This window comes from Phasianus colchicus, chromosome 9 (genome assembly GCF_987193195.1).
Source record: "Phasianus colchicus chromosome 9, bPhaCol1.hap1.1, whole genome shotgun sequence".
In the NCBI taxonomy this organism is placed as follows: Eukaryota; Metazoa; Chordata; class Aves; order Galliformes; family Phasianidae; genus Phasianus; species Phasianus colchicus.
The window spans coordinates 31,834,592-31,861,472 of record NC_143444.1 but is presented as its reverse complement, the minus strand read 5'-3'; the positions used below and the strand labels follow the sequence as shown (position 1 = coordinate 31,861,472).

At 48.4% G+C, this 26,881-nt stretch overlaps 2 protein-coding genes across 2 annotated transcripts; both read left to right on the top strand.

Annotated features, from left to right (window-relative positions):
* The first annotated feature begins 1,370 nt into the window (after positions 1–1,370).
* On the top strand, positions 1,371–14,135 carry ZRANB2 (zinc finger RANBP2-type containing 2). Its single transcript, XM_031604351.2, has 10 exons — positions 1,371–1,526; positions 1,641–1,693; positions 1,813–1,921; positions 4,689–4,771; positions 5,943–6,019; positions 6,587–6,724; positions 7,141–7,313; positions 9,689–9,775; positions 11,634–11,798; positions 12,339–14,135. Exons 1-10 carry the CDS (start codon positions 1,471–1,473, stop codon positions 12,400–12,402), a joined length of 1,005 nt encoding a protein of 334 aa, XP_031460211.1. The 5' UTR covers positions 1,371–1,470; the 3' UTR covers positions 12,403–14,135.
* Positions 14,136–14,607: 472 nt separating this feature from the next.
* On the top strand, positions 14,608–25,446 carry PTGER3 (prostaglandin E receptor 3). The gene is made up of 2 exons (XM_031604342.2): positions 14,608–15,878; positions 22,328–25,446. The coding sequence occupies exons 1-2, from the start codon at positions 15,054–15,056 to the stop codon at positions 22,613–22,615; spliced, it is 1,113 nt and encodes a 370-aa protein (XP_031460202.1). The 5' UTR covers positions 14,608–15,053; the 3' UTR covers positions 22,616–25,446.
* Positions 25,447–26,881: the final 1,435 nt, after the last annotated feature.

Sequence of the window (26,881 nt, the reverse complement as noted above, 5' to 3'; positions counted from 1 at the left end):
GAGCACTGCAATGGACTCATGAGCAACGACCTCAGTGGGAAACCAGGATTCCAGAGCGGCGTCTTTCCTAAGCATGTTGAACTTCTGTCCAGTTCTTCCCGAGGCCAGGATGCTGATTTTCTTCTAACATATTAGCGTTGCACAGCCTCTGCTTTCGGCTTCTCCCCGTCCTGCAGAGTCAGGAATGGAGCCCTGCCTGCAGGTCTGGATGGAGGCTCACTGTGTGATCCAGGCACACCCTGACAGCTTCACCTTCTGTACCATGTGCAAGGCAAAGACAGTCCTGCATTCAATTTCCAGCACAGATCACGCAGGGTGACAGTGATGCTGTTTTGGTTTCTTTGTTGGTTTTTTTTTTTTTTTTTTTTTTTTTGGGGGGGGGGGGGGGAGAGGGGAGGGGAAGAGCTCTATCAATATATTAATATTTAAATTCTCTGCCCTCGATGCCATAACGAAGCAGGCTTCTCTTTTTCAATAGCAGTGGCTGGGAAAACGATCCGCGTTACCGAAGTGCCACCTGCTGTACAGCATCCGATGGCGGCAGTGCATCTCATCTCCCTCCCCAGGCACTCCGGGCAGTAACCGAATTCTCCACATCTTTCATTTACTTTCATTTACTTTGTTTTACTTGTATTTACTTCGCTTCACTTTTATTTACTTCGTTTCAAGGATCCGCGCTGACAAAGCGACCGCAGAAGATGTGTTGTCACCTCCGTCGCAGCACTAAGTCCGATCCTCCTTTTCAGCTCAGACTGACGGGTGCTGTGAAGGCCTGCGGTTCAGACCGAAGGTGGTTAACGTGGATTAGTTTTTTTTCCTGCTGTGTGTGCAGGAAGGCGATGCTCCACGGACCGTCCTGTGCCGTGCACCCGGCTGCCGCTCAGTGCCACTGCAGAGCGACGGCCGGAGGGATCGCACGGCCCCAGCCAGCAGCTTTGCAGTGCCTCTTAAAGGTTTATTACGAAGAACGGTGGGAAAAAAAGCCTTTATTTGGAGTTTTAGCACCGCGTTCACGCACTCGCAGCTCAAGCCGTCCCCGGTGTGGGACGTCGTTACGCTGCTCACAGCAACAGCCGCTCCCGGCACGATCGAGGCCGCGCGGTCGCACGCGGGCACCGGGCGGCTATCGCGCTATCGGCCTGGCTATCGCGCTATCGGCCCGGCTATCGCGCTATCGACCCGGCTATCGCGCTCTCCCGCTGACGGCGCCACCCGCGGCCCCGCGCGCACGGCGGAAGCTGCAGGCAGTCCTCCGCGCCGCTGGAGGCGCCCCGTCCTCCGCGCCCTCCTCGCGCAGCCGGGCTGAGGCGGCCGAGGCGCTGCCTGATCGCAATCCCGCCCGGCGCGGGCACGGCTCGCTGAGGCCGCAGGGCGCAGGCGCGGCGGGCAGCCCGGCCGGCTCAGGACCCCGGTCCTCTTCCTCCTGCGCGGCGGCGGCGGCGGCGTTCGGCGGGGCTGTGCGGGTCCGAGATGTCGACCAAGAATTTCCGCGTGAGCGACGGGGACTGGATCTGCCCCGACAAGAAGTGAGCGCCGGGGGGCGGGCGGCACGGGCCGGGCTGGGCTGGGGCTCGGGGCGGGCCCGGCCCGGTCGGCGGCCGCTGCTGACGCGTGTCCGTGTGTCCGTGTCCTTGCCGCAGGTGTGGGAACGTGAACTTCGCCAGGAGGACCAGCTGCAACCGATGTGGGAGAGGTGAGCTTGGCCTGGCCGGCGCCGTTCCCTCCTCGCGCTTTTGCGCTTTTCCGAAAGAGAAAAACGTTGAAAGTTTGCAGTCGGCCGTAAACGTGAGCTGTTGGTGTGTTTGCTTCCAGAGAAAACCACCGAAGCCAAAATGATGAAAGCCGGAGGGACGGAGATAGGGAAGACCCTGGCAGAGAAGAGCCGCGGCCTCTTCAGCGCCAACGACTGGCAGTGCAAAACGTACGGAGCGGAACGGCAGCGCCTGCAGGGCCGCGCCTGGCTTGTGGGGATGCGATCCGAGGGTGCTTAAAGGGAGCTTATTGGGGCCGCTTCTATTTAACATCTTCATTAATCGTCTTGATGAGGGCATTGAGTGCACCCTCAGTAAGTTTGCAGACGACACCAAGTTGGGAGGGAGTGTTGATCTGCCTGAGGGAGAAGGGCACTGCAGAGGGACCTGGATAGACTGGATCGATGGGCCATTCAGTGATTTCAGTAGAGCCAAGAATCAGGTCATTTTGGTCACAACGACCCCAGGCAACCCTACAGGCTTGGAGAGAAGTGGCTGAAAGCTGCCTGATGGAAAGGGACCTTGGTGTACTGATGGACAGTGGGCTGAATATGAGCCAGCAGTGTGCCCAGGTAGCTGAGAAGGCCAATGGCATCCAGGCTTGGATCAGGAATGGTGAGCAGGACTAGGGAAGTCATCCTGCCCTGCACTCGGCACTGGTGAGGCCTCACCTCGAGTACTGTGCTCAGTTTTGGGCACCTCAGTACAGAAAGGACACTGAGGTGCTGGAGCAGGTGCAAAGAAGGGCAACAAGGCTTGTGAAGGGCTTGGAGAACATGGCCTATGAGGAGAGACTGAAGGAACTGGGGCTGTTTAGTCTGGGGAAGAGGAGGCTGAAGGGAGACTTTATTGCTCTCTTCCAATACCTGAAAGGTGATTGCAGCAGAACGGGGCTGGTTTCTTCTCACTGGTGACAGGACGAGGGGAAATGGCCTCAAGTTGCACCAGGGTAAGTTTAGGTTGGATATCAGGAAGAACTTCTGTACTGAAAGGATTGTTAAGCACTGGAATGGGCTGCCCAGGGAGGTGGTTGAGTCACCATCCCTGGATGTGTTTAAAAACCATTTGGATGTGGTGCTTGGGGACATGATTTAGTGGAGGGTTGTTAGGATGGTATGGTCATGGTTGGACTCAATGATCTTTAAGGTCTTTTCCAACCTGAGTGAGTCTATGATTCAATTGAGCAGGAGGGGGCCGAGCTGTTACACAGGCAGGTAGTGAAGGACAAGGGAATGGCTTTAAGTGAAAAGATGGGAGACGTAGGTCAGAGGTGAGGGAAAGGTCTTTACTTGGAGGCAGTGAGGCCATGGCACTGCTGCCACAGCTGTGGGTGCTCCAGTGCTGGAGGTGCTGAGGCTGTGGGTGGGCCCTGGGCAGCCTGACCTAGTGGCTGGCAACCCTGCTTGTGGCAAGGGGTTGGAACAAGGTGACTCTTAAGGTCTTTTCTGGCCATTCCATGGTTGTGTGTCTTGACACTGATGGGAAGAGTGCTAAAAAACACCCAGGTATTCCATTAGAAATATTTTACTGTGAGGACAACATTCATTTCTGCTTGACAGACAGCAGGTCCTTAAGTAATACAACAGGACAAATGTAACAGAGGAGAAACAAAACAAAACAAAAAGCTCTGATTTTTCTTTGGTAAATCAAGATGCTTTCCAACTTTGGAACAGACATAAGTGGAATTACATCTTCTTTGCAGTATGATAGCTTATTTTTAATATTCACTGAGTTTTTAGTGAGTAAGACTGGACACGTAGTTGACTACATAGATGATTTTGCAGGCAATCAGTTGAGAATGTGAAGTTTAAAATCAAAAGTGAAACCTGGCTGTGCTTTTTCCTGGCTAGCATATGCTGTGACCCAAACAAAATACCTCCTCAGTAAAACAAAGTGCCAGCAACAAGCACATTTGTATTTACACATACTGTTGCAGCAGACGTTTTGAAAGTGAGAAAATATGAGAGGCGAACGTCTGTGTGTCCATTTGGCAGCTTTGGGATTGCTGAGTGTTTAGGAGGCACCACTTCACAGTGCATCCTGTGCATACAGGCAGAGTAACAGGGAAGGCAGCAGCTGTCTCAGGTCAGGCCCAGCTTTGTTCAGTCCTGTAGGCAGCAATATGTGTGAAGGAATCCTCTCAATCGTGTGTTCATGGCCACACCAGATCCTGTTGATCATCTGCTCTGCCCCTGATGACAGTTTTAAGGGTAGGGTAAATGTGAGTGGCATTTTGGGACGCAGCAGGACAGGAAATGCGGAAACTGTAGCTGTGCAGCAGAGGATGACAAGGCTTGCTGACCAACAGCATTCTCCTTGTATCACCTTCATTAACTCATCAGAACAGTGAATGCCACATAGTAATGAGAAATTTGTGTTATTTCATTTTTCAGTAAATGGTAAACCAAGACTGTGGTGTCTCACCACGCAGCTACACGAGCACTTGCCTTCTCTCCCTTCTTTTTCCTTTTAGTGGCAATGGTATTTGTTTTCCCTTTTTCCTTGCATTCTGGAATGCGAACCTGATAACAGCAGTGGTTCCTTTATCATCGTATCCATAAAGGGTGCTTGCAACTGCTTTGCCTTCAGCTGCTTCAGAATCTTTTTGTTTAAATATCCCTTAAATTTTTCTTCAGGTAAAACATAACTTTAATTGTATGCTAATGCATTTTGGGCAGTCTTCTGTTAACTTATTTCTTTTCCCTTGATTTGCTTAGTGGGGTCCACATCCCATCATCTTCATGCTGTCAGTGTACTCACAGACTCCTTGGTGTCTTGGTGACCATCTGCCTTGGTCTTAATTATGCCATGTTAGTGACTGCAAATCACTGCTGCAGCTTGTCACTTTTATGACTTCTTAGTGTCACCTCAACACTGTGAAATCTGAAATAAATTGTTTCTTATTTACACTTTTTTTTTTGTTTCCCCCCTCTGAAGATGTGGCAATGTGAACTGGGCCAGAAGGTCAGAATGTAATATGTGTAATACTCCGAAGTATGCTAAATTGGAGGAGCGGACAGGTGAGTTGTGTATGGTCTTAAAATATTGAAATCATTGCAAGAGACTTCATTTTATAATGCAGTATGATCTGATATTTTTTTTTCTACTATGTTATAACTGATTTTTCTTATGTGAGTAGATCTTGCACTTCTTACATTTTCAGTAGCATAGAAAGTAAAGCACGTGGTGGTTAACTTTGGAAAATCATCACATGTTTGGCTTAAACCACAATTTTTGATATTGAGAAGCTTGGAAGAAGTAATGCTACATTTTCTTGATCTCCAAAAACTAATATTTATATATTATATATATATATAGTATATATATATATATATATATATAGTATATATAGTGCCCATTTGTCAGTGAAGGTTTGGTCAGAGTAATGGATTTTAGGTTCCTTCTGCTCTAACAACACAGCCCAACTGTAACTAGAACAGCAGATATCCTTACAGTGTGGGCATAACACTGATTCATTTAAAAAATAAAAAGCAGGCAGAGAAGAGCACAGCTTATTATTCAAAAAGAAAAAAGAGTATTTCTGAACTTCTTACAAGTTCTGGTGTCCTTCAGAGTAAATTTGCAGTTGCATGTGGGGCACAGCATGTTGCACACAGCTGCAGGAAGTTACAAAGTTAGCTGATATCCAGTTTGAGTTCTCTGCTCGCATTGTGAAGAGGAATAGAAAGATTCTTGGCACTTGTGCCACTTAAGTCAGCTACAGGATGGCCTTGTTTGTGTTTGCTTCTTGAGGGTCTGTACTCGATTTAATGTCACAGAACAGTTGCAATATGGGAGCAGACTGTTGTGCCCAAGGAGCCAGAATGGGAGTTTGGTGCATGTGGGGGCTGGACATGGCAGAGGGGTTTCAGAAACAGCAGCTGGGGAGCAGTTATGGAGCGTTCCCTTCCCTGCCATTTCCACTGACTGCTTCCCTGATGTGGCTGCTCCGTTGTCTGTGTCATTTATGTGTTCTAATCACTTCTCTCAATTAGATATCTAAGGGGCTATTTTTAATAAACGTGTAGGAATAACCTGTGATCTTCTTGAGATCATACTACGTTCTCGTGGCATGTATTTGTATTGCCACTGAAGGCTTCTAGAAACTGAAAGCTTGTTCTAAAGTTTGTACTTAACGTAGCTGAATTTGGTACATCCCAAAAGATTGTTTTGTTTTACCACTTTTTAAAGGATATGGAGGAGGATTTAATGAACGAGAAAATGTTGAATATATAGAACGTGAAGAATCAGATGGGGAGTATGATGAGGTAAGATGAGATAATGTATTGCTTTGGAGAGACATACTGTGTGACTTATGCTTGGGATACCTATATTTCTTGTATTTAGTTCCCTGATGGGGAAAAGTGCTACTGAGAAACACCTTGTGGTGCAGCTCTGCCAGATGCTCAAGTGCAAAAGCTTTGAACTGAAAGTAAATGCATCTGTATTATATTTTGAGGGCTGAAAACTTAGAATCAGTTCAAATAAAACTGGTGCAAACTGTGTCTTTCAACGTGCTTAATTGGTTTCAAGATACTGCATGTTTTCAGACATGTTTTGCATTGTTATGTAAATAGACTCCATAGACATAAATGTAACAATATTCTTTTATTAAATTTGGGTTTCCAATGATTTTGTCTGAAAGCACTAATTTTATCTGACAAACATCTCCCTGAGAAGTCTCCTAACTGACACTTCCTTGTGCATCTCCCTCAGTTTGAACAATACCTTATTTAAATGGATGCATATTTATTTTCACAAAGAAATCTTAAGAAGAAGGTAGCACTGGGGATGACTTTTCATAAATCACATACTAATGAAATGCAATTTCGTAGTTTGGTCGCAAAAAGAAAAAATACAGAGGAAAACCAGTTGGTCCGGCATCTATCCTGAAGGAAGTAGAAGATAAGGAATCTGAGGGGGAAGATGAGGAGGATGAGGATGGAGATCTTTCCAAATACAAATTGGATGAGGTACTGTGTTTCATTTTGTGGATTGGTTGGGTTTCTTTTTTTGTTTGGTTACTATAGCGTAGTTTAGTAGTGGGTGAAGTTTGGTTTATATTTTTAGCTGCCTTAAGGTTGTGTAGAGGAGCAGCTATCAGAATAACGTTGCCTGCAGCTTCTGGGAAGTATCTGCATGTGAGATCTGTGCTGTTCTGATGGCTGCAATCAAGGATGAGTGATTTTTTTTAAAATGAGAAAAAACATTGAAGTTTGTCTGAGATCAGAATTCAAGAGTTTGAGGTTTAAATTGGAGCTTTTCAGTATGACAGCCTTCCAAAGGGAATGTTCCTGAACCTAGAGGCTTTTAGAATTACCTCAGGTTTAGCTATGAAATGGAACATCATCAAGTAGCAGAAAATGAGTTTTACATCGGCATTTTTCAGGATGAGGATGAAGATGATGCTGACCTCTCAAAATATAATCTTGATGCCAGTGAAGAAGAGGACACTAATAAGAAAAAGAAACCCAATAGGCGCAGTCGTTCCAAGTCTCGATCTTCCCACTCACGATCTTCATCACGCTCATCCTCTCACTCAAGCTCAAGGTCTAGGTCCAGGTAAACGGGTACAGGTCAAGGGTAACGCCAGGCAAAATGTCAGTATCTAACTTCTTTATTTACTTATTTTCTTGATTGCCTTACAGTTTTAGTTTAATAATGTTGACGATTTTATGTACAGAATTTGCACAGGTAGATAATGTTCTGTTCTGGCCTTCCGTGGTTTCTCATTAGGAAGGCCTTGTATGTCTTGCTGCTCGTTTAAGTTAAGTTGATATTTTAATCAAGATCTTCAAATAAATTACTGAAAAAAAGCTTATCTTTTAGTTTATTTTAGACTCATTAGCTATAAGTGATTCAATGAATGTGCTTTTTCTAATAATGCTGAGTAGAGTTTTTGAAAGAGAAATAGAAGAGTGGGATTGTTAAAGGAGGCAGAAGGGGGCAGTGATGCAGTCCAGGCAGATTCAGTAGATGGACGGAATAGAAGCTATCCTGGAAACAAAAACAAGAAACTTGAACTTTAAATACAGTGGTAGTGCAGTCAGAATAATACTAAAGATTTATGAAGAGGGTTTTTTTTCTTTTTATGATGCAGCTGGTAAGGCAGTAGAGCAGGTTTTCCAAAGAAGCTGAGGATGCCCCATCCCTGGAGGCAGTCAGTGCTGGGTTGGATGGGATCTGGGCAGCCTGCTGTGCTGGAAAGTGGCTCTGCCCCAGCAGGAGGTTGGACTGGAGGATCTTTAAAGGTTGTATCCAACCTGAGCCATTCTGCAGTTTTATGATGTTGATTGTGTAGTCATGAAACAGTGTCTACTGGCTAGATTCAGGAGCTGACTTTAAATTTAATAACATATGAACAATTCAATGAATGTTTTGTGATCACATTATGTAAAGCCTGGTTTAGCTTCTCAGCTGCCTTATAATTAATACAATGATAATACTGATAGGTTGAAGAGCTAAAATTGCTACCAACTCATAGAATTATATATAAACATTTTATACATAAAGTTCAAGTTTCTTTTAATCTTTGTAGCTTCGTAACTGCACCTCTCTGTTCTAACCACTCTGATCACTGCCCAAGTTCTTCATCCCCTCATACTAACCAGATATGAGCCATTCTCTCTGTTTTGTCCTTCTCCCTGTTGTTATCATGCTTTTTTTTTTCGTGCTGCCTCTTCTATGAGAAATGTTTTGGGGAGGAAAAAAAAAACCTGTCTCAGCCTCCTGGCTCCCTCAAATGCCTTCTTGAGACTAATTGCCATATGGCTGCAAGGAGCAGCACTTTGAGTAATACTGACTGAGCTGACTGCCTGTCAGCTATTTTTGTAAATGAAGTGAGGTGTGTAGGAAGTTCCCATCACTTCTTTGAGGAAGTGGCTGTATTGCCCTTATGTGGGGAAGTTACATTACACTGCTGGTGTGGGCTGCACTCAAGCACAGTCCTTTGGTTTAGATGGGAAGATCAAAGAAGGCAGAAGTGTTTCATTTGGCTGTAATCTTCATAATTCACAAATGTTACAGTGAGGTAAAAAGTAGTTTCACTTAACTAAAATTTGTTAGCAGTCGATCAACATTTGTAGTTACCAATAATTTATTGGCAATGGCAGTGGGTTGGTTGTTTTTTTTTGTTGTGGTTGTTTTGAAGTCGAAATATATTTTCTGTAGTTTAAAAGCAGATTTTCATGGTGCTTTTGTTTGGCAAAGCAAAATGAAAAAGACATGGTAACAGTACAAACTGGGAGATGGACAAGCATGTTTGTTCTGTCTGAAAAGATGCTAAGAATTTGATTGCAGTGCCTTCTTTTTACAACTGTTACTGCAAGTCGAGTGCCATTTTTGCTTATCTCTTGTGATTTGTGCTTCAAAGAAACCCCATAAACATGGCAAACTTGAGAAGATATCTGAGTAGTTACAAGTAGTGTTAGACCTGTCTGCATTTTAGCCAAGAATAAAATACTGCTTAATATTTAAATCATGGAGAAATTAGTGCAAAAACTGAGAACTGTTTACAAATTGCCTGAGAGCTGAATTAGAGGTTGAGTCCTAATACTCTTACCTAATTTGCTTCTCACAGAAAATGGTTTCCAGTTAAGGCACAAATTAAAAACCTCAGGCGTTGATTTCATGAAATAATGGTTGTGCGGTTGTTTGACTCATTTTGCAAAACAGCTGCAACCCTGTTTAATTCCTGTGCCTTCTTACAGGAAACGTAATAAAAAGCTGACTTGTGAATTATTGAATGCACCGTCTTAGCATGTTAACGTTGCTCTTGGCAAATATAATGTGCTGATAGTGGGAGGCAGGGGGAAGCTGTCACGCGTGTCGTGAATCTAGTCCCAGTTGTCTTGATGCATATTTGTCTCTGCTGTGTACAGTAGTAGTTCTGCTAAGTACAAGTCAAATACTGGAAAAAATCTTCCATGTTGTTTCAGGTCCCATTCAAGAAGTTCTTCCAGTTCCAGATCAAGATCTCGTTCCAGTTCCAGAGAACACTCTAGATCTCGTGGGTCGAAATCAAGGTGAATGAGGTAGCACCCTCTCCTTGCAGAGAGGAAAAAAGGGCAGAAGAACCACTTGTTTATTTCACCGTAAAATTATTCTGGTCTAAAGCATTAACTCATTTTTATCTTGGAAATCAGAATTCCTGGGGTCTCTGCACAAGAGTGCTGCCACTACCGATGTATTTCTTGAGATGCGAGGTTTTGTTTGAAGAGTTTAATTCTGATCTAAGCTAGACGAGCGGACGCCACACATCTGCACTTTGGAAGAAGAAGAATCTGAGCGCACGTTCTCTTGCTTCAGCACTTTTTGCTGTTTCCACTTTGGCTACTTGTTGTGGAAGAACAGTAGAAAGTGTGCTTTGCTATTTCTGTGTTTAGAGATAATATGATTTCCACTAGATAGCGCTGCCATCGCCTTTATAGTGTGTGGGGAATGCTTAAAACTGATGTGCAGTAAATCGTGGAGACTCTTAAAACTGTGAAATAATAAGGAAAGACAGCTGGCGTTGAGAAGAAATATCCTAAATGGTGCCACTGCTCTTTGGTGGCAGTAACATTCTGTGGGTGACCACGTGAGGTTCAGAGTGAGATGGGGCCGTGCTTTTAGGCAGCAAGAAGGCTACGTGTGGCTGCAGCAGATGCTGAAGGGCTTGTCAGCTGAGCAGGTTATTGCCCTGTGCTACACACATCTGCTGAGTGCCCACGGTGTAGTAGCTTGCTTGGGATAGAACTGCTTTATTATTTAGAGTGAGAAGCCTGAGAACGTTTTACCAGCAACGTGCGCTGTGGTTTTCTTTGAAAATGTTTCATTCAGCTTATTGGAAAAAAAAAAAGCCTTGTTAGGTGCTCTCACATAATTCTGGACTGATGGTGTAAGACTTCCCAGTGCTGCTATACTTTCCAGAAGTGCATTTATTTCTTTTTTTAGATGACAAGATTTTTAAGTGCTTTTAAGGGAAGCTGGATGCTTTTTTTATTTTATTTTTTTTTTTTAAGAAATACCAGAGTAACTGATACTGTAAGATATTGTATCAACTCTTTGAAAGGGTAGATAACAGCAGGACAAGGAGAAATGGTTTTAACTTGAAGAAGGGAAGATTTAGGTTGGATGTCAGGGGGAAGTTCTTCCTATGAGAGTAGTGAGGTGCTGGAACAGCTGCCCAGGGAGGCTGTGGATGCCCCGTCCATCCCTGGAGGTGTTCAAGGCCAGGTTGGATGGGGCCCTGGGCTGCTGTGAAATGTGGAGGTTGGTGGCCCTGTGTGTGGCAGGGGGTTGGAGCTTCATCATCCTTGAGGTCCCTTCCAACCCGGACCATTCTGTGATATTTCTGTTATTATTGCTTCAGTTTCAGAAGGTCTTACAATCTACCCAGATTTATTTTGACCTTTGCAAATACCCCTCCAGGGGTTTTTCCTGTTCTAGTAAGATGAAGAATACATTACAATTGAAGTTTCAGTACAAAGTATCCCTTACTATGAAATGAAACATTGTTAAATTGTATCACAGCTGTAGTTTTTGAGTTCCTTTGCTTTGTGAACTTAACTACTGGGGGGTTGTTATATGGGCAGCCTGCTGTCCTGGTGTCCCACTGCTTGTTTGTCCAGTTACTTAGTACTGGTGAAGGCTGGAGAGAGGTTTCCAAACCACTGGTGGTCTACGTATCTGGAAACTCAATGTAGCAAAATGTATAGAGCTTCTACAGCAGTCTTTATTGTCAGTTAACTCAAGAGTAAGTATTAAGGATCCCCAATCCTCTGATAAAACATGTACTTAATAGAGTAGTGAGTACTGACAAGAACTGTCTCGTTTTGTTCTTTCTTGGCTCTTTCTCTATTATACCAGGATTAAATCTCATTTATTTCTTAATCGATAAAGATCCAGCTCCAGGTCCTACAGGGGGTCTTCAACCCCAAGGAAAAGATCTTACTCCAGCTCTCGTTCGTCCTCGTCCCCCGAGAGGAGCAAGAAGCGAAGTCGCTCTAGATCTTCTTCATCTGGTGATCGCAAAAAAAGACGATCGAGATCACGGTCACCCGAAAGGTTTGGGTTTATGTAGAATAAGAATGGCTGTATTGAAATGTGTGATTATTTTTATTTTTTTTCTCCTCGAAGGACAGAGGTTCACTAGGAAGCAATTGTGTTCTGATATTAGAAGTAGTTTTCTCACTTCCCCCATTCTATTCTTATTAAAACCTCTTCATTTGTTTTGTTGGGTTTTGTTTGTTGTTTTTCCTCCTCCAATGAAGTTTCCTCCTGCTAGGAGCATGTTCCATAGAAACACTTGGGTCACCATTCCTGCAGTGTGCAGAACTGTTAATATGTACATTATTAATTTATTTTCATAAGTAAATACTGCATTTAGAAGTTACATTCTATTTTCAGTATTAAACTTAATGTGAATTTAATTCTAAAAGTCCACATTCATTATCTTAAAGTCGTTTGAAGTTTTTTATATTCTCATAAGGCCCCTATCAGATATACTTGGCTTCCAGCTATTGTAGGATGCAGACTTCTCAAAGTGGATGCTAAAATTGATTTCAACTTATTTCTTTGCATGCTTTCTCCCTTTATATCTTGCAGACGCCGCAGATCATCATCTGGATCTTCCCATTCTGGTTCCCGTACAAGTTCTAAAAAGAAATAATGTCTTAAAGCTCACACGTAGGGGAAAAAAAAAAAAAAAAGAAAAGAAAAGAAATTTCCAGTCAGTGCATGAGACATTTTTAAGAAGTTGGTGTCTTACTTGGTCAGAAGTGCTAAATCTGCTAGTAGAGGTGCATGTCTGTCCTTGCTTTCTGGAAAACTGCAGCTTTGTTCATTCATGAAACAAAAAGTGAGATAGCATTTTAAGCCATAAACTCCTCAGAGGAGGTGTGAAGGTCTTTTGCTTTGTTTTCTTGGAATAAGAGGGCTTTTTGTTTTTTTATTTTTTTAAAGACTCAGTTACTCAGTTCCTGGCTTTCCTGCCTATGAGCAGACGTGGGTTGGATACGTTCATACACCACCCTGCTCCTCATGTGGCAATGGCAAAAAAAGGTACCTGAGGATGTCGGAGGAGCCCATGAGCTTTCTGCATCTCAGGAGCTTGTTCCATGTAGCTCTTGTGGGACCACAAAGATTAGTGTAGCTGTAGGGCTGTTGTTGCTCATTGGATCAAAGTCGTGAATTCCTGGGTCTCTTTATTTTTCTGTGTTGAAGTAGAAGTGTAGGTGGTTGCCCCCTTCTCTCTCTTTACGCTCAGAGCAGAAATGCTGCTAAGTCTGGAGCCCACGGTATGATTCTGCAGAGAGCACGTGGGGATGCCTGAGATGTGGGGCACTGCCCTCTCCATTGCTCAAGCCTTGTAGCTGCCCGTCCTGTCGCTGTAGAAAGTGCACTTTCTGCAGTTGGTGCTGGATGCAGTATTTTCACGTGAGTGGATCCTGGACTTTGCAGTCCTTTCTTTGGAAAGGATCGCTTGGGAGCTACTCTTGAGGTGGAGGAGTGATGGAAATGGCTTCTTGGAATCAAGGGAAGTTTCTGCAGCCCATCTGTAAAATTCATTTTCGGCAGACAAATTTTCCAGGTATCTGAATTTTATTTATGTTTAAAAACCAAAATAAACCGCAGAAAGTCCTAGTATCATAAGTGTGTTCTTCATCATTCTTTTTTTTTTTCTCCAAACATACAATTTATGGCTTAAAATGCTGTACAGAATTTATTTCACTAGTAATATCACATTGAAACTTGGTCTCTCTTGAGCTCCGTTTGGTTAAGAAAGATTTAAGTGTCTTCAGTGCCATCGCAAGGTAAGTATGTTGAGGAAAAGTCTTTTTAAGCAAACAAACAGCAATATCTCTGCAGTTATCTCCGCTGTACAATTTCAAACCCATAGTCCACAGCTGATTTTTAAGATGAACTACACCAAAACAAATGGAGCAAAACAGAAATCTACATTGTTTTCCTTTCCAAGACGCTTCTTTCGGACTGTTCTGTGAGCAAAATTGTTTTGGTGTAGAAATATTTCTGTTAATCTTTTAGCAGGGAAAAAAACGACCTGCAGTTTCTTCTTCAATGCTTTCTTTCCATCTGATTTCCGTGCTGAGTGTTTGTAGGTTACACAAGAGCAGGTTAGTCTCATAACTGTGCCTCTGGCACCTTCCAAGTCCAACTACTAAAGTGTAAAGAGCAGATCTAATAGACGCTATGTTGTTACCTTTGGTTCTTTTTCTTGTGCTCTGTATTCCAATTGTTGCTGTACTTACCCAGATGAGAGTTTTTACATTTAGCGAGTGGTGGCCTACAGACAAAAGAAAATTATGGTTTCGTTTGGCTTAGATAAAATGTAAGGCAAAATGATTCTGTAGACGAGTGTAAATAAAAGCTGTGAGTCATCTGCGTGGTGAGTGCTTTCTCTCCAACACAGGCACATCCTGGCAGCCACTGGGTGCTGTTCTACTGCAGTGCAGGAAGGGCAGTGTGTCCACCAGTGTGTTTATAAATCATCTTTTTCTACTACTTCAGGATAGTTTGCACACCTTCCCTGACTTTGGAAGGGCTTTCAGAGGAAGCAATGTCTGAACTGTTTGCGTGGCTGCTTTGTAGTAAGATGCTGGCAAAGCTGCCCACAGAGGCTGTGGATGCCCCGTCCATCCCTGGAGGTGTTCAAGGCCAGGTTGGATGGGGCCCTGGGCAGCCTGGGCTGCTGTGAAATGTGAAATGTGGTGTCCCTGCCTGCAGCGGGAGAGGAGAGGGGGTTTGGGACTTGATGATCCTTGGGGTCCCTTCCACCCCCGGCCGTTCTGTGATTCTGTGCCAGGCGCGGCATCCTTCGCAGCGCCTGTCGGTGCCCGCTGTAGCAGCGGAGCGATGCGGGACGGTTCGGCACGGCCGTGCGGCGCCGGGCGCAGCGCTGCTGCCTCATTGCGATGCTGCAGGTGTTTGTGAAACTTTTCTACACCTGCGCAGTGCCGTTAGAGACGTCGAGCAAAAAGTGCAGCCGGCGGGCTTTCAGCAGCAGCGGTGCGTTATTACACGCAGCCGGTAGCTTTCAGCCAGGAGCGCGCGGGGTGCGAAGCGCGGTGTCGGCGAGCGGTACGGGTCCCGGCGTGAGCTGCATGGGGACGAACTGCGGGCCCCGCTCCGCCGCGAGGGGAGCCGCGCCGTGCCGGTGCCGTGCAGTGCCGGTGCCGCGCCGTGCCCCGCGCCGCTTGTCCCCTCCCCGGGGGCGGTCCGCCTCTTAGCGGCGGAGCCTCATAGCGGCGGATCTCCGCTGTTCGGTGCTGCCATGGGCCGGAGCCGCTCCGCTCCGCCGCCATGAGCCGCCGCTCCCTGTGCCAGCCCGGCCCCAACGGCACCGAGCCCATGCGGCCGCGGGGCAACGGCACGGGCCGGCCGGCGGAGGGCTGCGGCGCCGTGTCGGTGGCGTTCCCGCTGACCATGATGATCACGGGCATCGTGGGCAACGCGCTGGCCATGCTGCTGGTGTCCCGCAGCTACCGCGCCAAGGAGAACCGGCGCAAGCGCTCCTTCCTGCTGTGCATCGGCTCGTTGGCGCTCACCGACCTGACCGGGCAGCTGCTCACCAGCCCCATCGTCATCGCCGTGTATCTGTCCGACCGCGCCTGGACCAACGTCGACCCCTCGGGCCGCCTCTGCGCCTTCTTCGGCTTCAGCATGACCGTCTTCGGCCTCTGCCCGCTCTTCATCGCCAGCGCCATGGCCGCGGAGCGGACGCTGGCCATCCGCGCCCCGCACTGCTACGCCAGCCACATGAAGACGCGGGTCACCAAGGCCGTGCTGCTGGGCATCTGGCTGGCCGTGCCCGCCTTCGCCCTGCTGCCCCTGGCCGGGCTGGGCCGCTACGCGCTGCAGTGGCCCGGCACGTGGTGCTTCATCAGCATCGAAGGGCAGCGCCCCGGCAGCGCACTCTTCGCCTCCGCCTTCGCGGGGCTGGGGCTCTTCTCGCTGCTGCTGACCGTGGCGTGCAACCTGGCCACCATCGAGGCTCTGGTGTCCCGCTGCCGGAGCAAGGCCGCCGCTTCTCGCTCCAGCAAGCAGTGGGGACGGATCGCCACCGAGACGCTGATCCAGCTGCTGGGGATCATGTGCGTCCTGTCGGCGTGCTGGTCGCCGCTGCTGGTAGGTGCCGTCCGAGGGAAGGCGGTGCGGGTGGGACGGCGGGGTCAGAGGGCGGCCGAGGGCAGAGAGTTTGGAAAAAGACGAGCGAAACCTGTGATAGGAGGGAAGGATGAGGAGGAGAAGTTGGGGGGGGAGAGGTGTAAAGAAAGGGCTGAATGTGAGGAGACGGGGCTGGGAGGTGGTGCTGAGCTCGGCAGTGCAGGAGATGGACGGGTGTGTGGGGAGCTGGGGGGGCAGCGCCCTGTGCAGCCCGGCGGCTGTGCCGAGGAGCAGCAGAGCGGGGGGTGAAGGCACAGCGATGAGGGAAGCAGAACCTCCCTGCGTGCCCCGTGGGGTGGGAAGGAGTCGTTCTGTACTTTTTATTTGCTCTCACTCTGTAGCGAAACTGACCTCCGTGCTCTGTGGGAAAAGGTACCGCGTGTGACTTTGCAAGCGCCCTCTGGTTCTCAGCAGGTTGCTCCCTCTGCCTTATTTAGTGTCGTTTTCCTTGTTTTTAAGAGCCCTTCTCTTGCTCTCCCTCTCTCGTGCCCCGTTTTGTCCCACTGGCACAGACCCTCCCCGTGCCATGGGAGAAGGGGCTGCGTCCACATCTGCTGCTGCTGTATGGGACGATGGAGCACCCGAGAGTCCAGAGCCCCTCACTGTGCCATCGGAGGGCAATGTGGTTTGGGAACAGTTTGTACTGTTTGGAATCCTTCAGCAGGAGAGGGGAGAAGCTCACTTCCGTGATAGGTGCAGGATGGCACAGGGAGGATTTTTCTCCCTTCTGTGCACAGAGAGCTCGAGCTCTGTGATGGAAAGGCTGGCAGAGCTGCAGTTCACATGGTGGAGGTAAAAAATAGAAAGTAAATTAATTTACGAATATTATCCTTGTAAAATTCCATCGAATCTCCAAAACAGCCCTGCCCCAAAAGGAACTTAGAGGCATTAAGTTTAGAGACGATTAAGAGCTTCTGATAGAAGTAAAATGTGATCTCTGCTGTAAGTTGAGTGAGAACTCGAGTTCATCCTACTTCTGGAAACCAGGGGGTCAGAGCTGGTAATGCTGGCAGTGAGCTGTGCTGCCCTCCCTGTGCTGCAGCCCCAGCAGCATTTCAGGCTGCAGGAGTTAGCTGCTGCATGCTCGTCCGTAATTAAAAGGATAAAAAAAATGAAAAGAGAGTTATTAAAGGCAGGAAATGCTTTTCCCTCTCAGTTCTTGTTCTCATATTCTTCCCATCCGGATGCAGGCGCTGCTCTGCACTCCCCCAGTTTGCAGCAGAGCTGCTGCATGTGGGCTGGTAGCAGCTCTGCAGCACAGAGCAAAGGTGCCTGAGCTGGGAGGTATCTGTTGTCCTCCTTTGGGACGTGGATGCTCAGCAAATTGCTGACAGTGCAGGGATTCCTCATGGTGCTTTGCCTCCTGCAGTATTGCTCAGAGAACTGCGATATTGCTCAGAGAGCTGAAGCACAGAACCGTGGGGGCTGGAAGGGGCCTCTGGAGCTCCCCCAGTCCAACCCCTATAAGCAGTTTTCTATTGCAGGTGCTCCAGCACCTCTCTGCACTCTGTGCAGGGCTCTGCCGCCCTCCGTGTCTCTGATTTATGCTGTGTTTAGAGGAAGAGAGGAACTGTGTTCATAGTACAGGCGCCAGGTCTTTTGATATGCAGTCAAGACCTTGCCTTCAGCATGGAGAACCTGAAAAGTGCTCCACTTCCATAAGGCACTGCTTTAGTGTAAGTGGCTTCCAGCGTGCACTGCCCTGGTGCTTGTTTTGGTGCTTGGCAGCTGAACGGAACCACTGAGGGAAAGCAGCAGCAGAGCGGGACACTCCTGGTATGACGGAGACGTCATTCCTTGTTTGCTCACAAGCACAGCTGCACCCAGACTCTCATTCTCATAGCCATGCTTTAGCAGCTCCGGGGTGCAAACTTACTCGCTGCCGTGGTACTTTCAAGCTGAAACACTCAGCTATTCTGCTGCTTTTCCTTTTAAATGTGCAAAACAGTTCCAGAAAGCACCTTTACTGAGAGAAGGGAGGCAGCGATGTCACTGCTGAGGCACCCATCCCATATGGAGCAGCTCTGGAGGCCGCCCGCTTCCATGCCCTTCACGCAGGGTGCTGCAGCTGGCTGTGCAGCAGGGAAGGCCCAGAGGGGCTGTAGATGCCCCGTCCATCCCTGGAGGTGTTCAAGGCCAGGTTGGATGGGGCCCTGGGCAGCCTGGGCTGCTGTGAAATGTGGAGGTTGGTGGCCCTGCCTGCAGCAGGGGGTTGGAGCTTCATCATCCTTGAGGTCCCTTCCAACCCAAGCCATTCTGTGGCTCTAAGATTCTATGACATCCTGTAGCCAGGGCGCTGGATTTTGCTGCACTATATTTGTCCTACAGAAGAGCACATCTGGATGGTAAAAGTGAGACCACGTACTTGCTGCAAGTGTGTGATTCCCTGTGTTACTGCTCCCCTGCAAACGTGCTCACCTCATTAAAATCCTCAGCCTTCCCTGTCAGTCTCCAGGTGGACTGCAGGTGATTTCAGCCACGTTTCACAGAAACAGAAGGATTTCCTTCTGGTCCCTCTGCAGTACTGGAGCTGAGGGCTGGAGAGTGCATAAGAGGTGTGCAGTTCTGCTTTGCATGCTGGCTGCAGGTGCTTTACTGGAGCAAAATGACAATTCTGACTTCAAGATAAGGTGGTACACGACTGTAAGTATTAATAGATGCTATCAGGAAAAATCATATCCTGGCTTTGCTGTGGTTTGCCCACTACAGCCGCTCTTTATTTCATCTGGAGAGTCCTGTATTCCTTCTGCAGCTCTCTTTGCTTTGTGGGAGAGAATTACTGAAGCAGCAGATTAGGGCTAATGGGAGAGGAGAAGCAGTGTAAACAGATAAATCTTCCCGTCTTCGCGATGCGCGGAAAACACGTTTGGATTTTTGGAAGCTCTCTCATGAGAAGATTCTGCAGTTTGGGACCAGGAATTTCACATCTGATTCTTACCCCACATTCCAGAGCAGCCACTCAGCCCTCGCGTGGCCTAAAAATACACACCTCTGAGACAGCAGCCATTTGCTGTCCATCTTTGAGTGCGGATAGCAGCAGCGTGGCCACGCACAGACCAGAAAATGCCCCCGGAGAGAGGCGGTGCGGATGGGCTGCTGTGGGCACACAGAAGAACACACCGTAACCACGAGTGCTGCCCTGCAAGGTGCTGCAGGAGGAACTTCTGTATAGCAGAGAATTTCTGATGGTCTGTTATCCAAAACTGGTTCCTGGCACGGAGTGCCCATGTGAAACACAGCACTGTGTGTGCTGGGAACCCACAGAACTACTCCAAAATTCTCTTGTGAACTACAGACTTCACAGGACGTCCACGTGTTGGCTGTGAATGCTGCAGCAGTGGAGGTTGAGCGCTGTGCAAAGCTGCACTCAGTGATAACTATAGACTGCTATCTAATTAATTGATTAACTTGCCCATCATATTGCTCTCTGCATTCTCAGCCCAAGGTTTGTTGGCATGGATTGTATGGTTCTTCTGACTTTGCTCCACCTGACGTTGTGCCTCTTCTTTTTGCAGTCTCTCCTAATTAATTTAGAAGACCAGTACAGGCCATGATAAACAGTCCCCAAGGACATCAGAAAAAATTTCCAGTGAGGCAACTGATGCTCCAACAACTGTTCCATTATGTAATGAAGACCAAAATAAGCAGCAGTTGCCTGCTTGAGAAACGTATTTTATTAGTCTAATATTTTTGTAGCTCCATGGATTCACTCGTGAAAGAACAAGACAGTGAGGTCTGCAAAGCTTACACAGGGCTCCCAGAAGACGGCCCAGAAGAGCTGATGGAGGGAGAGCAGTGCTGGGAGTGATGGGCACGGCTTGGTTCCCACCAGCCACAGCAGGGGCACAGAGGGCACACATACAGGGCTGCTCTGTGGGCACAGCGGGCACCAGGATTGTGCCAGGGCCCTCACTCAGCTGGGGAGGCAGAGTGCAGAGCCAGGGTTGTGTGGGCTCAGTGTGCCTTCGGCCATTTGGGGCGCTTGGGATCTGTACCCACATTCTACAACCTCTGCCTGTCTGTGGTTGCTTTTCATTTTTTGAGTGAGTTGAATGTAGCAGATGGAATCCTCAACTGCTGCTATTTAAAGAAACAAAAACAATTCTACTTTGCTGTCGGAGCTGCCCTGCTGTCTGGACTGCCATGTGGAAGTTCCATGCGAACGTGGGGAAGAACATGTTGATTTTGAGGTTGGCAGAGCCCTGGCACAGAGCCCAGAGAGGTGGGGGAGTCTCCTCCAGGGAGATTCAAAACCCACCTGAATGCTTTCCTGTGCAGCTGCTGCATGGAGCTGCTGTAAGGTTGGACTGGGGGATCTCCAGAGGTCCCTTCCAACCCCTACAAGTCTGTGATTCTGTGCACTCTTCCAAGCCTTTCCCAAGGCCACGGTCATTGATCTGACACCCAGAAGATCCCTTCAAGCAGAACACCCTGCAGGCAGTCCTGGTCCCTGCTTGGGGCAGCCATTCCCTGCAGCCCAGCCATGGGCTGGCCATGAAGTGCTGCTCGAAGGCAGTGCTGTGCAGAGCCCTGGCTTGGCTCACTGTGCTGCCTTACACTGGCCCCTTCCAGAGGCTGATGCTGAGAGCTCATGTAGGGCTGTCAGTAAGTGGCCATACCTTGACCCCCAGCGGCTTCTGCATGCTCAGGTCTGGCTGCTGCTCAGTGCCCAGTGCCACTGACCATTGCTGACATGGTGAGCCCTCCGTACAACAGATCAGAAGTGACACAAGAAAGCTGTAGGATTGGATATAGAGTCAGGCAGATCCTGGAGGTTTGAAGCCACGTTCACATGGTGATAATTTTTCTGCATCTTGGCTTATATGGGTGGGTGAGTGCGAAGTTGGATAGGGTTAGTCCAGTGCTTAGTGCGAAGGACATGCTGCACTGCTTGCTGGCATCCACCCCACAATTGGCAGACCCACTGCATTCAGTTCCACTGAATTTCCAGACAGCCAAGGCCTTCAAGTCATGCCTGGAAAGGATTTGCATGCAAAAAAATGACTTGTCCAGGAAAGGTCACGCATTCAGCTGCCCAGTCCTCTGGGCACCCATCCCTAGTGCTGGGTGCCTGCTTGCTGCCACGGTGCAGGGACCAGGCCTGCAAACACAGAGAGCTGTCCCTGAGCTTTCCCCAGCTCTGGCTTCCCCTCTGCCATCACACCTTGGAGCATCAGGAGCCGTGCTGCACACACAGCCAGGAGCACAGCTCCATCCCATCACGCGGCCGACACGCGTCATTTGGCAGCGAGCTGCAGCCCTGGGGCTGCTCAGAACAGGTTTGGATCCCCGTGCTTATAGGCTCCTGGAGAAGGCTGCAGCACAAAGTGTGACGTAGCTTATCTGCAGAGAAGCGAAACGCCTCTAAAGTAATGTATTTAAAACAACTGCAGTTGATACAGAAAGGTCAGGGGAAAACTTGAGGCATACCAACCAACCACCATGGAAAATTAAATATGTCTGAGAACTTTCAAAGCATGATTCACATTTCTCCGAGTTACACATTGGTGTATGAGCATCCCAGCACCCACTGCAGAGCTGATGGGGACAAACTGGGAGCCCCAGCACTGCTCACCTGGAGAAGAGAAGGCTGAGAGGGATCTGATGGGTGCTGATGGATATCAGAAGGGCAGGGATCAGGGGAGGGGCTTTGTGCAGTGATGGCCAACCTAAAGCAGTTCCCTACAGCAGTTGCACAGGAAAGAATCCTGGCGGGATTCAGCTGTTCCTTGTAATTGAGATAATATGATAATGAGAAAATGAGTCCCTTTAAGGCAGTGTTGCAAGGTCAGTGCTTTCCCTTTACAGCCCAGGACTGGATCTGGGGCAGGGAAGCAGCACGTGCTTCCTTGTGTTGGTGTAAGACCTGTAAGCGTTTGCCTGGCAGCAGGAACGCAGCAGTGTGTCTGCCATGGTCCTTGGACACAAATGCACAGCCTGAGCTGCCTGCCCAGAGCTTGTGCGTAGTTTCTGTGGTCATGGTTTGAGTTGGACAAGCGAGGAAGAAATCCCTTAGAGAATCATAGAACCATAGAAGCATTCTGGTTGGAAAAGGCCTCCGAGCTCCCCAAGCCCACCCCCAGCCCACCCCATGCCCACTGCCCACGTCCCTCAGTGCCACATCCCCAGGGCTCTGAACACCCCCAGGGATGCTGACCCCCCACCCCTGGGCAGCTGTGCAGTGCTGACTGTTCTTTGGAGCAGAGATGTCCCCCAGCACCCAACCTGCCCCTGCCCTGCACAGCATGAGGCCATCACCTCTCATCCCATCGCTGTTATCCGGGAGTAGAGGCTGACCCCCCCCCCCTTCTGCCACACTCTGTCAGGATTTTGTCCCTGGGGGTATTTGCATGTAGTGATGCAGAGATGGTCTCTTAACGGTGCCATTTTTCCCTTCCAACTCTCCTTAGGTAATGATGCTGAGGATGATCTTTAGCCGCACATCTTTTGAATCATGCAAGGGGTTCTCTGCAGAAACCCAAAGCTCGGAACTCTACAAAGAGTGCAATTTCTTCTTGACAGCTGTGCGCTTGGCCTCCCTGAACCAGATCCTGGACCCGTGGGTTTATCTGCTGTTCCGAAAGATCCTGCTCCAGAAGTTCTGCCAGGCGGCCAGCGCTGTCTCCAAGTGCTCCAACAACGAGTGGAAGGAGAGATCCATCACGCTGTCAGATGAAATCCGACGGACGGCGGCGTGACGGAGCGCGGATCCGCTTGCATGGAGACTGCTTTGGCCAACACGTGGCTTTATGTCTTACTGTGAATTGGGCATCTGTCGCATGTTCACATCTGCGTAAACAGCGGAAAGCGGCCGGGCTGAGCAGCCTTAGGGTGCCAAATAAGTATTTATCCAATGTGCCAAAAATTCTCCAGTGTAGACAAAGGGATTGGTTTTCATAGAATCATAGAATCACTGAATGACCTGGGTTGCAAAGGAGCACAATGCTCATCCAGTTCCAACCCCCTGCTGTGTGCAGGGTCAACAACCAGCAGACCAGGCTGCCCAGAGCCACATCCAGCCTGGATGTTGCTGAATTCTGTTGTTACTGCGATTCCCAATGGAGCTGCAGAATACAACTTGTTGTCTGCCTAAGTGGAGCTTGGAGGGGCTGTTTGGTCTTGTGTTAAGGTCGGAAAAAGTGATTTTCCCATCAGGGGACACTCGGAACAGATTCAACGGATTAATTATGGAAGAGACCCACTCCAATGTGTAACCTTAACGCTTAGATTATTGGCTTCAGAGAGTCTTTTGTCCTCGTTTTTCTGGATGGACAAGCAGAAAAAATGGCGGACAATACATTAAGATAAAACTAGAAGTTTTGACTTGAATTTCCATAGCTTTGAACAGAAGGTTGAGTTGTAGCAGTGATGGTGGATCGTTCCTTTTTGAAGATGAAGGAAGCCTGCACCTGGTGACATGCACTGTCTTGCTGGATGCTCATTCCGTGTGGATGCTGGGGTCAGCTCACTGCAGGGCAGGGTGCAGAGCTGGGCAGGCAGCAGCAGTGGGGAAGCTGTGCTGCTTTGCTTTCTTTTTTATAGCAGCCTGTGAAGCACCCATATGTCACACAGGTTGCTGATAGCAGAGCCCACTATAAAACTACTTTGCACAGATGGAGAGAGTGATAAACAGGTTGTAAGAGACAGAAAGCGTTCATCTTCCTGTAGATTAGAGGCAGAGGTTTACAAAGGCAAAAAGACAGCTTTTGTATGGGTGATTTTATTTGGAAATTTGCACGTCCAGGAACAAAATGAATGTCAAACGAGTCTGAAGCCTCTACATTATTGAAATGCCCTACAGGGTGGTACAGGAGAGCAACTCTCTTCATTCTTTCTCTCTTCTTTCCTCCATAAAGACAAATGTTAAGGATATGGCAGCTTTGGGAATTTTTAAAAATAAAGCAGACTGGAAGAGATGGGGAGAAGAACATGCATTTATCACGCCTTTCCTCCAGCTATTGTTCAGATTTTATTAGAAAACTGAATCCTCACCCTTTGTTAGAACCGAGGCTTATTGTCGCAAGGACTACATTTCTCCCCACAAGAACTACATTTCTCCCCATTTTCTTTGCCTTTGTTGTGGATGATGGTCCATAATGTCTCCTGTTCAATGGCCTCTTAGGCAAAATTACATGCAATTACAGTATATGAGCTAGTCGTCCACCGTGTGCTATGTGCCACGTAATACTGAATACAGGGGCCTTAATGGCAAGTGTAATCCTGCATCTGCTGGGAATCTCTGATGCAGAGCCTTGATTTTTGCTTTTTCTGCCTTTGCTTATAAAAGTACACAAAAGAGAAACCGCTTTTCCTGTTCCGCTGCGATATTGTCTAGTTGCTATCGCCACATCAGGCAGCAATATCTCATCTGAGGGCACAACCACCATCTACAGAAGTCTGCTTTTGTGTGGGTGGGCGTTGGGTTGCGGCTCGAAGCTGAAGCCCTGCTTTTCTCCAGGAGTCAGCCTGCAGCTGCGTTGGGCACCTGGGTGCAGTGCTGCCCTGGGGGCAGGATGCTCAGTGCTGCTGGAGGATGATGGTCACTGCTATTCAGTGCTGCTCAGTGCTGCTCAGTGCTGGTGGGTGCTCGCATGCTCCTTGCAGCTGGGAGCATAGCAGTGGGCACAGCTGGAAGCAGGAGTTGCCCTGGGGCTCTGGGAGATGCCTCACAGCAATCACACATTTTTCAGATTTATGTTGTAATCTACAAGCCTGATCTTCTGTGCAGAGGATTGCTGTTGCTCAGGCTGCGTGCACAGCGAGGCCAATGCCTGCACAGTGTGTCAGGACAACCCCAGGAATGGGGCTGAATGGTGAACTGCAGGGCCGGAGTGTGAGCCTGCTGGGGCTGCACGTGGTTGGCAGAAGGGTGACTCACAGCCTCCTCTATCAGCCCCTCTGCAGCCACAACAGGAAAATGCTGTTCTTTCCTTTGATAGACTGCAAAGTGTGTGGCAGTGGTTAAATACATGTGGACTTATGAATAAGCAAGTCTTGGATGTTTTCACCTTTCCCTTAACATAGCTCTGTTGCTCCATGCCTTTCCATAGTGAAGCAGGACGCCTCTGGGTGTGGGTTAAGGCCGTTCTCTTGGTCCCTGTGTCTGCTAACACGAAGAAGCTACTTTAAGTATCAGAAAATGGAAGAGGATGTCTGCTTTCTTTGTTTGCAGCCGAGGAGTGGGAGCACCATTTGCCAGCCATGCTGGACACAACACAGCATGGTGGGGGAATACACTTCAGGAGAAGGATTCAAAAAGCTTGAGCAGAAATTGAAGGTTTTTTTTTTTTTTTTTGAGTGGGAAGGTGTGTTTTTGTTGCATTTCTTTAAAGGTGCCTTTCCATGTGATGTATTTCAATTCCTCTATGGAAGCATTCCTAGTGCCAATTTCAATACGTTGTACTTCTGTCAGATTTTATGGAAAGAAGTGAATGGGAAAAATATTTTGAGATCATTTGCCTTAAAAACAAGCTTGTTTGTGTGCCAACTCAATGTGCATTGTATCTCTCAGAATAAAAGTGCAGTAGAATACCTGGTCCTGAGCCTGGTTCCTTTTGGAGCCCAGAGGAGGCCATGGGGCTGTCTTGGAGTGCGGCCACTTCACCATCCCTGGGTTCTTCCCATACAACTTCCTGCCCCAAGAAAAGAATCAGAATAAGGTAAATGTTGCCTTATTAAAATAGAAGGACTACGTTATTTGCATTATTTCTTTTTATTTTGTCACATGTTGTAACTTCAGCTCAGACCTCTGGAGTTTCTGAAGCAGTTTTGTGCAGGAGAGCAGCACAAAGCCGTGTGCTCTGTTGGAAGCCCTGCTGGCACACAGCAGCCAAATCCTGCTCTGGTGAGTCACCACAAGGCCGCCATGCAGTAGGCAACCTTCAGAAGAGACACAGCAACTAATTACATGCAATTTTCCCTAATTTCCAACATCCTGCCTGTTTCCTTTGATGCTCCATAACTCCGCAGGGATTGCCATGTGGGATCCCCACACCGTGGCTCTGAGCATGCCTGGCGGCCCTTAGCAGGCATAATGCACCCAGCAGCACTCACATTTCCCTATAGTTTGTTCCCACCAGCCATCCTGGCCACCATTTGGAGGTCCTCCCGAGGAAGCAGCCCTGCAGTGGGGCACAGGGTGCTGGGAGCAGTGGTGAATATCCACCTGCAGGGAGCACAGAAGGAAGGCACAGGCACTGTGCACAGAGTGACAGCGAGAGCAGCTGCACGGGGCAGGAGGAAGCTGGGTGGTGATCAGCAGTGAGATGTGAATCCTCGCCCAAATAGCAAGAGTGAGAGGTCAGAGAACAGAGCAGTTCTGCTATGGGGCCAGGATGAGGGGTTGGGGGTTGTCTCACTGTGGCTGTCAGTACCTGAGGGGAACTTAAAAACAGAAGGAGAGTCTGATGGCGTGGTCTGATAGCGATAGAACAAGGGGGAATGGCTTTCAGCTAAAAGGGGAGACTTGGGTGAGATGTGAGGGGGAAGTTGTTCACCCAGAGGCGATGAGGCCCCAGCAGTGCTGCCCAGAGCTGTGGGTGCTCCATCCCTAGGGGTGCAGAGGCCATGGATGGGCTGCGGGCAGCCGGAGCTGGAAGGTCCTTGTAGCCCTTCCAGTCTGTGACGCTGCTTCTCCAAAATGCTGTATTCTGTTTCTTCCATTCACTTGAATGAGCGATGCTTTTAGATAAGATAATATTAATTTAGAATAAACATTTGAAAGTACTCTGGGGACCAGTGAAGATGATGACAGCTGGCAGACTGCACCAGAGCAATAAAAGCCCAAAATTTTGGAAATGCCTGTGTGAGTGCAGCCTCAGACCCATCCCCACGAGCACCATCAGCACACCCCAGCTGCCAGCAGCCCCGAGCCACACAGCCCACACTTCAGCATCCCTGGGGCTGTTCTGGGGACCATAGAATCACAGAATCCCAGCACTGTTGGGTTGGAAAGGAGCAGGAAT

What these genes read in the sequence shown, in the direction of transcription:
- PTGER3 (XM_031604342.2), top strand. Translation starts at nt 15,054, where the DNA reads ATGAGCCGCCGCTCCCTGTGCCAGCCCGGCCCCAACGGCACCGAGCCC. An exon ending in CGTGCTGGTCGCCGCTGCTG is followed by an intron (nt 15,879 to 22,327) that starts GTAGGTGCCGTC and finishes AACTCTCCTTAG; the next exon opens with GTAATGATGCTGAGGATGAT.
- ZRANB2 (XM_031604351.2), top strand. Translation starts at nt 1,471, where the DNA reads ATGTCGACCAAGAATTTCCGCGTGAGCGACGGGGACTGGATCTGCCCC. An exon ending in TGGATCTGCCCCGACAAGAA is followed by an intron (nt 1,527 to 1,640) that starts GTGAGCGCCGGG and finishes TCCTTGCCGCAG; the next exon opens with GTGTGGGAACGTGAACTTCG. An exon ending in AGATCACGGTCACCCGAAAG is followed by an intron (nt 11,799 to 12,338) that starts GTTTGGGTTTAT and finishes TATATCTTGCAG; the next exon opens with ACGCCGCAGATCATCATCTG.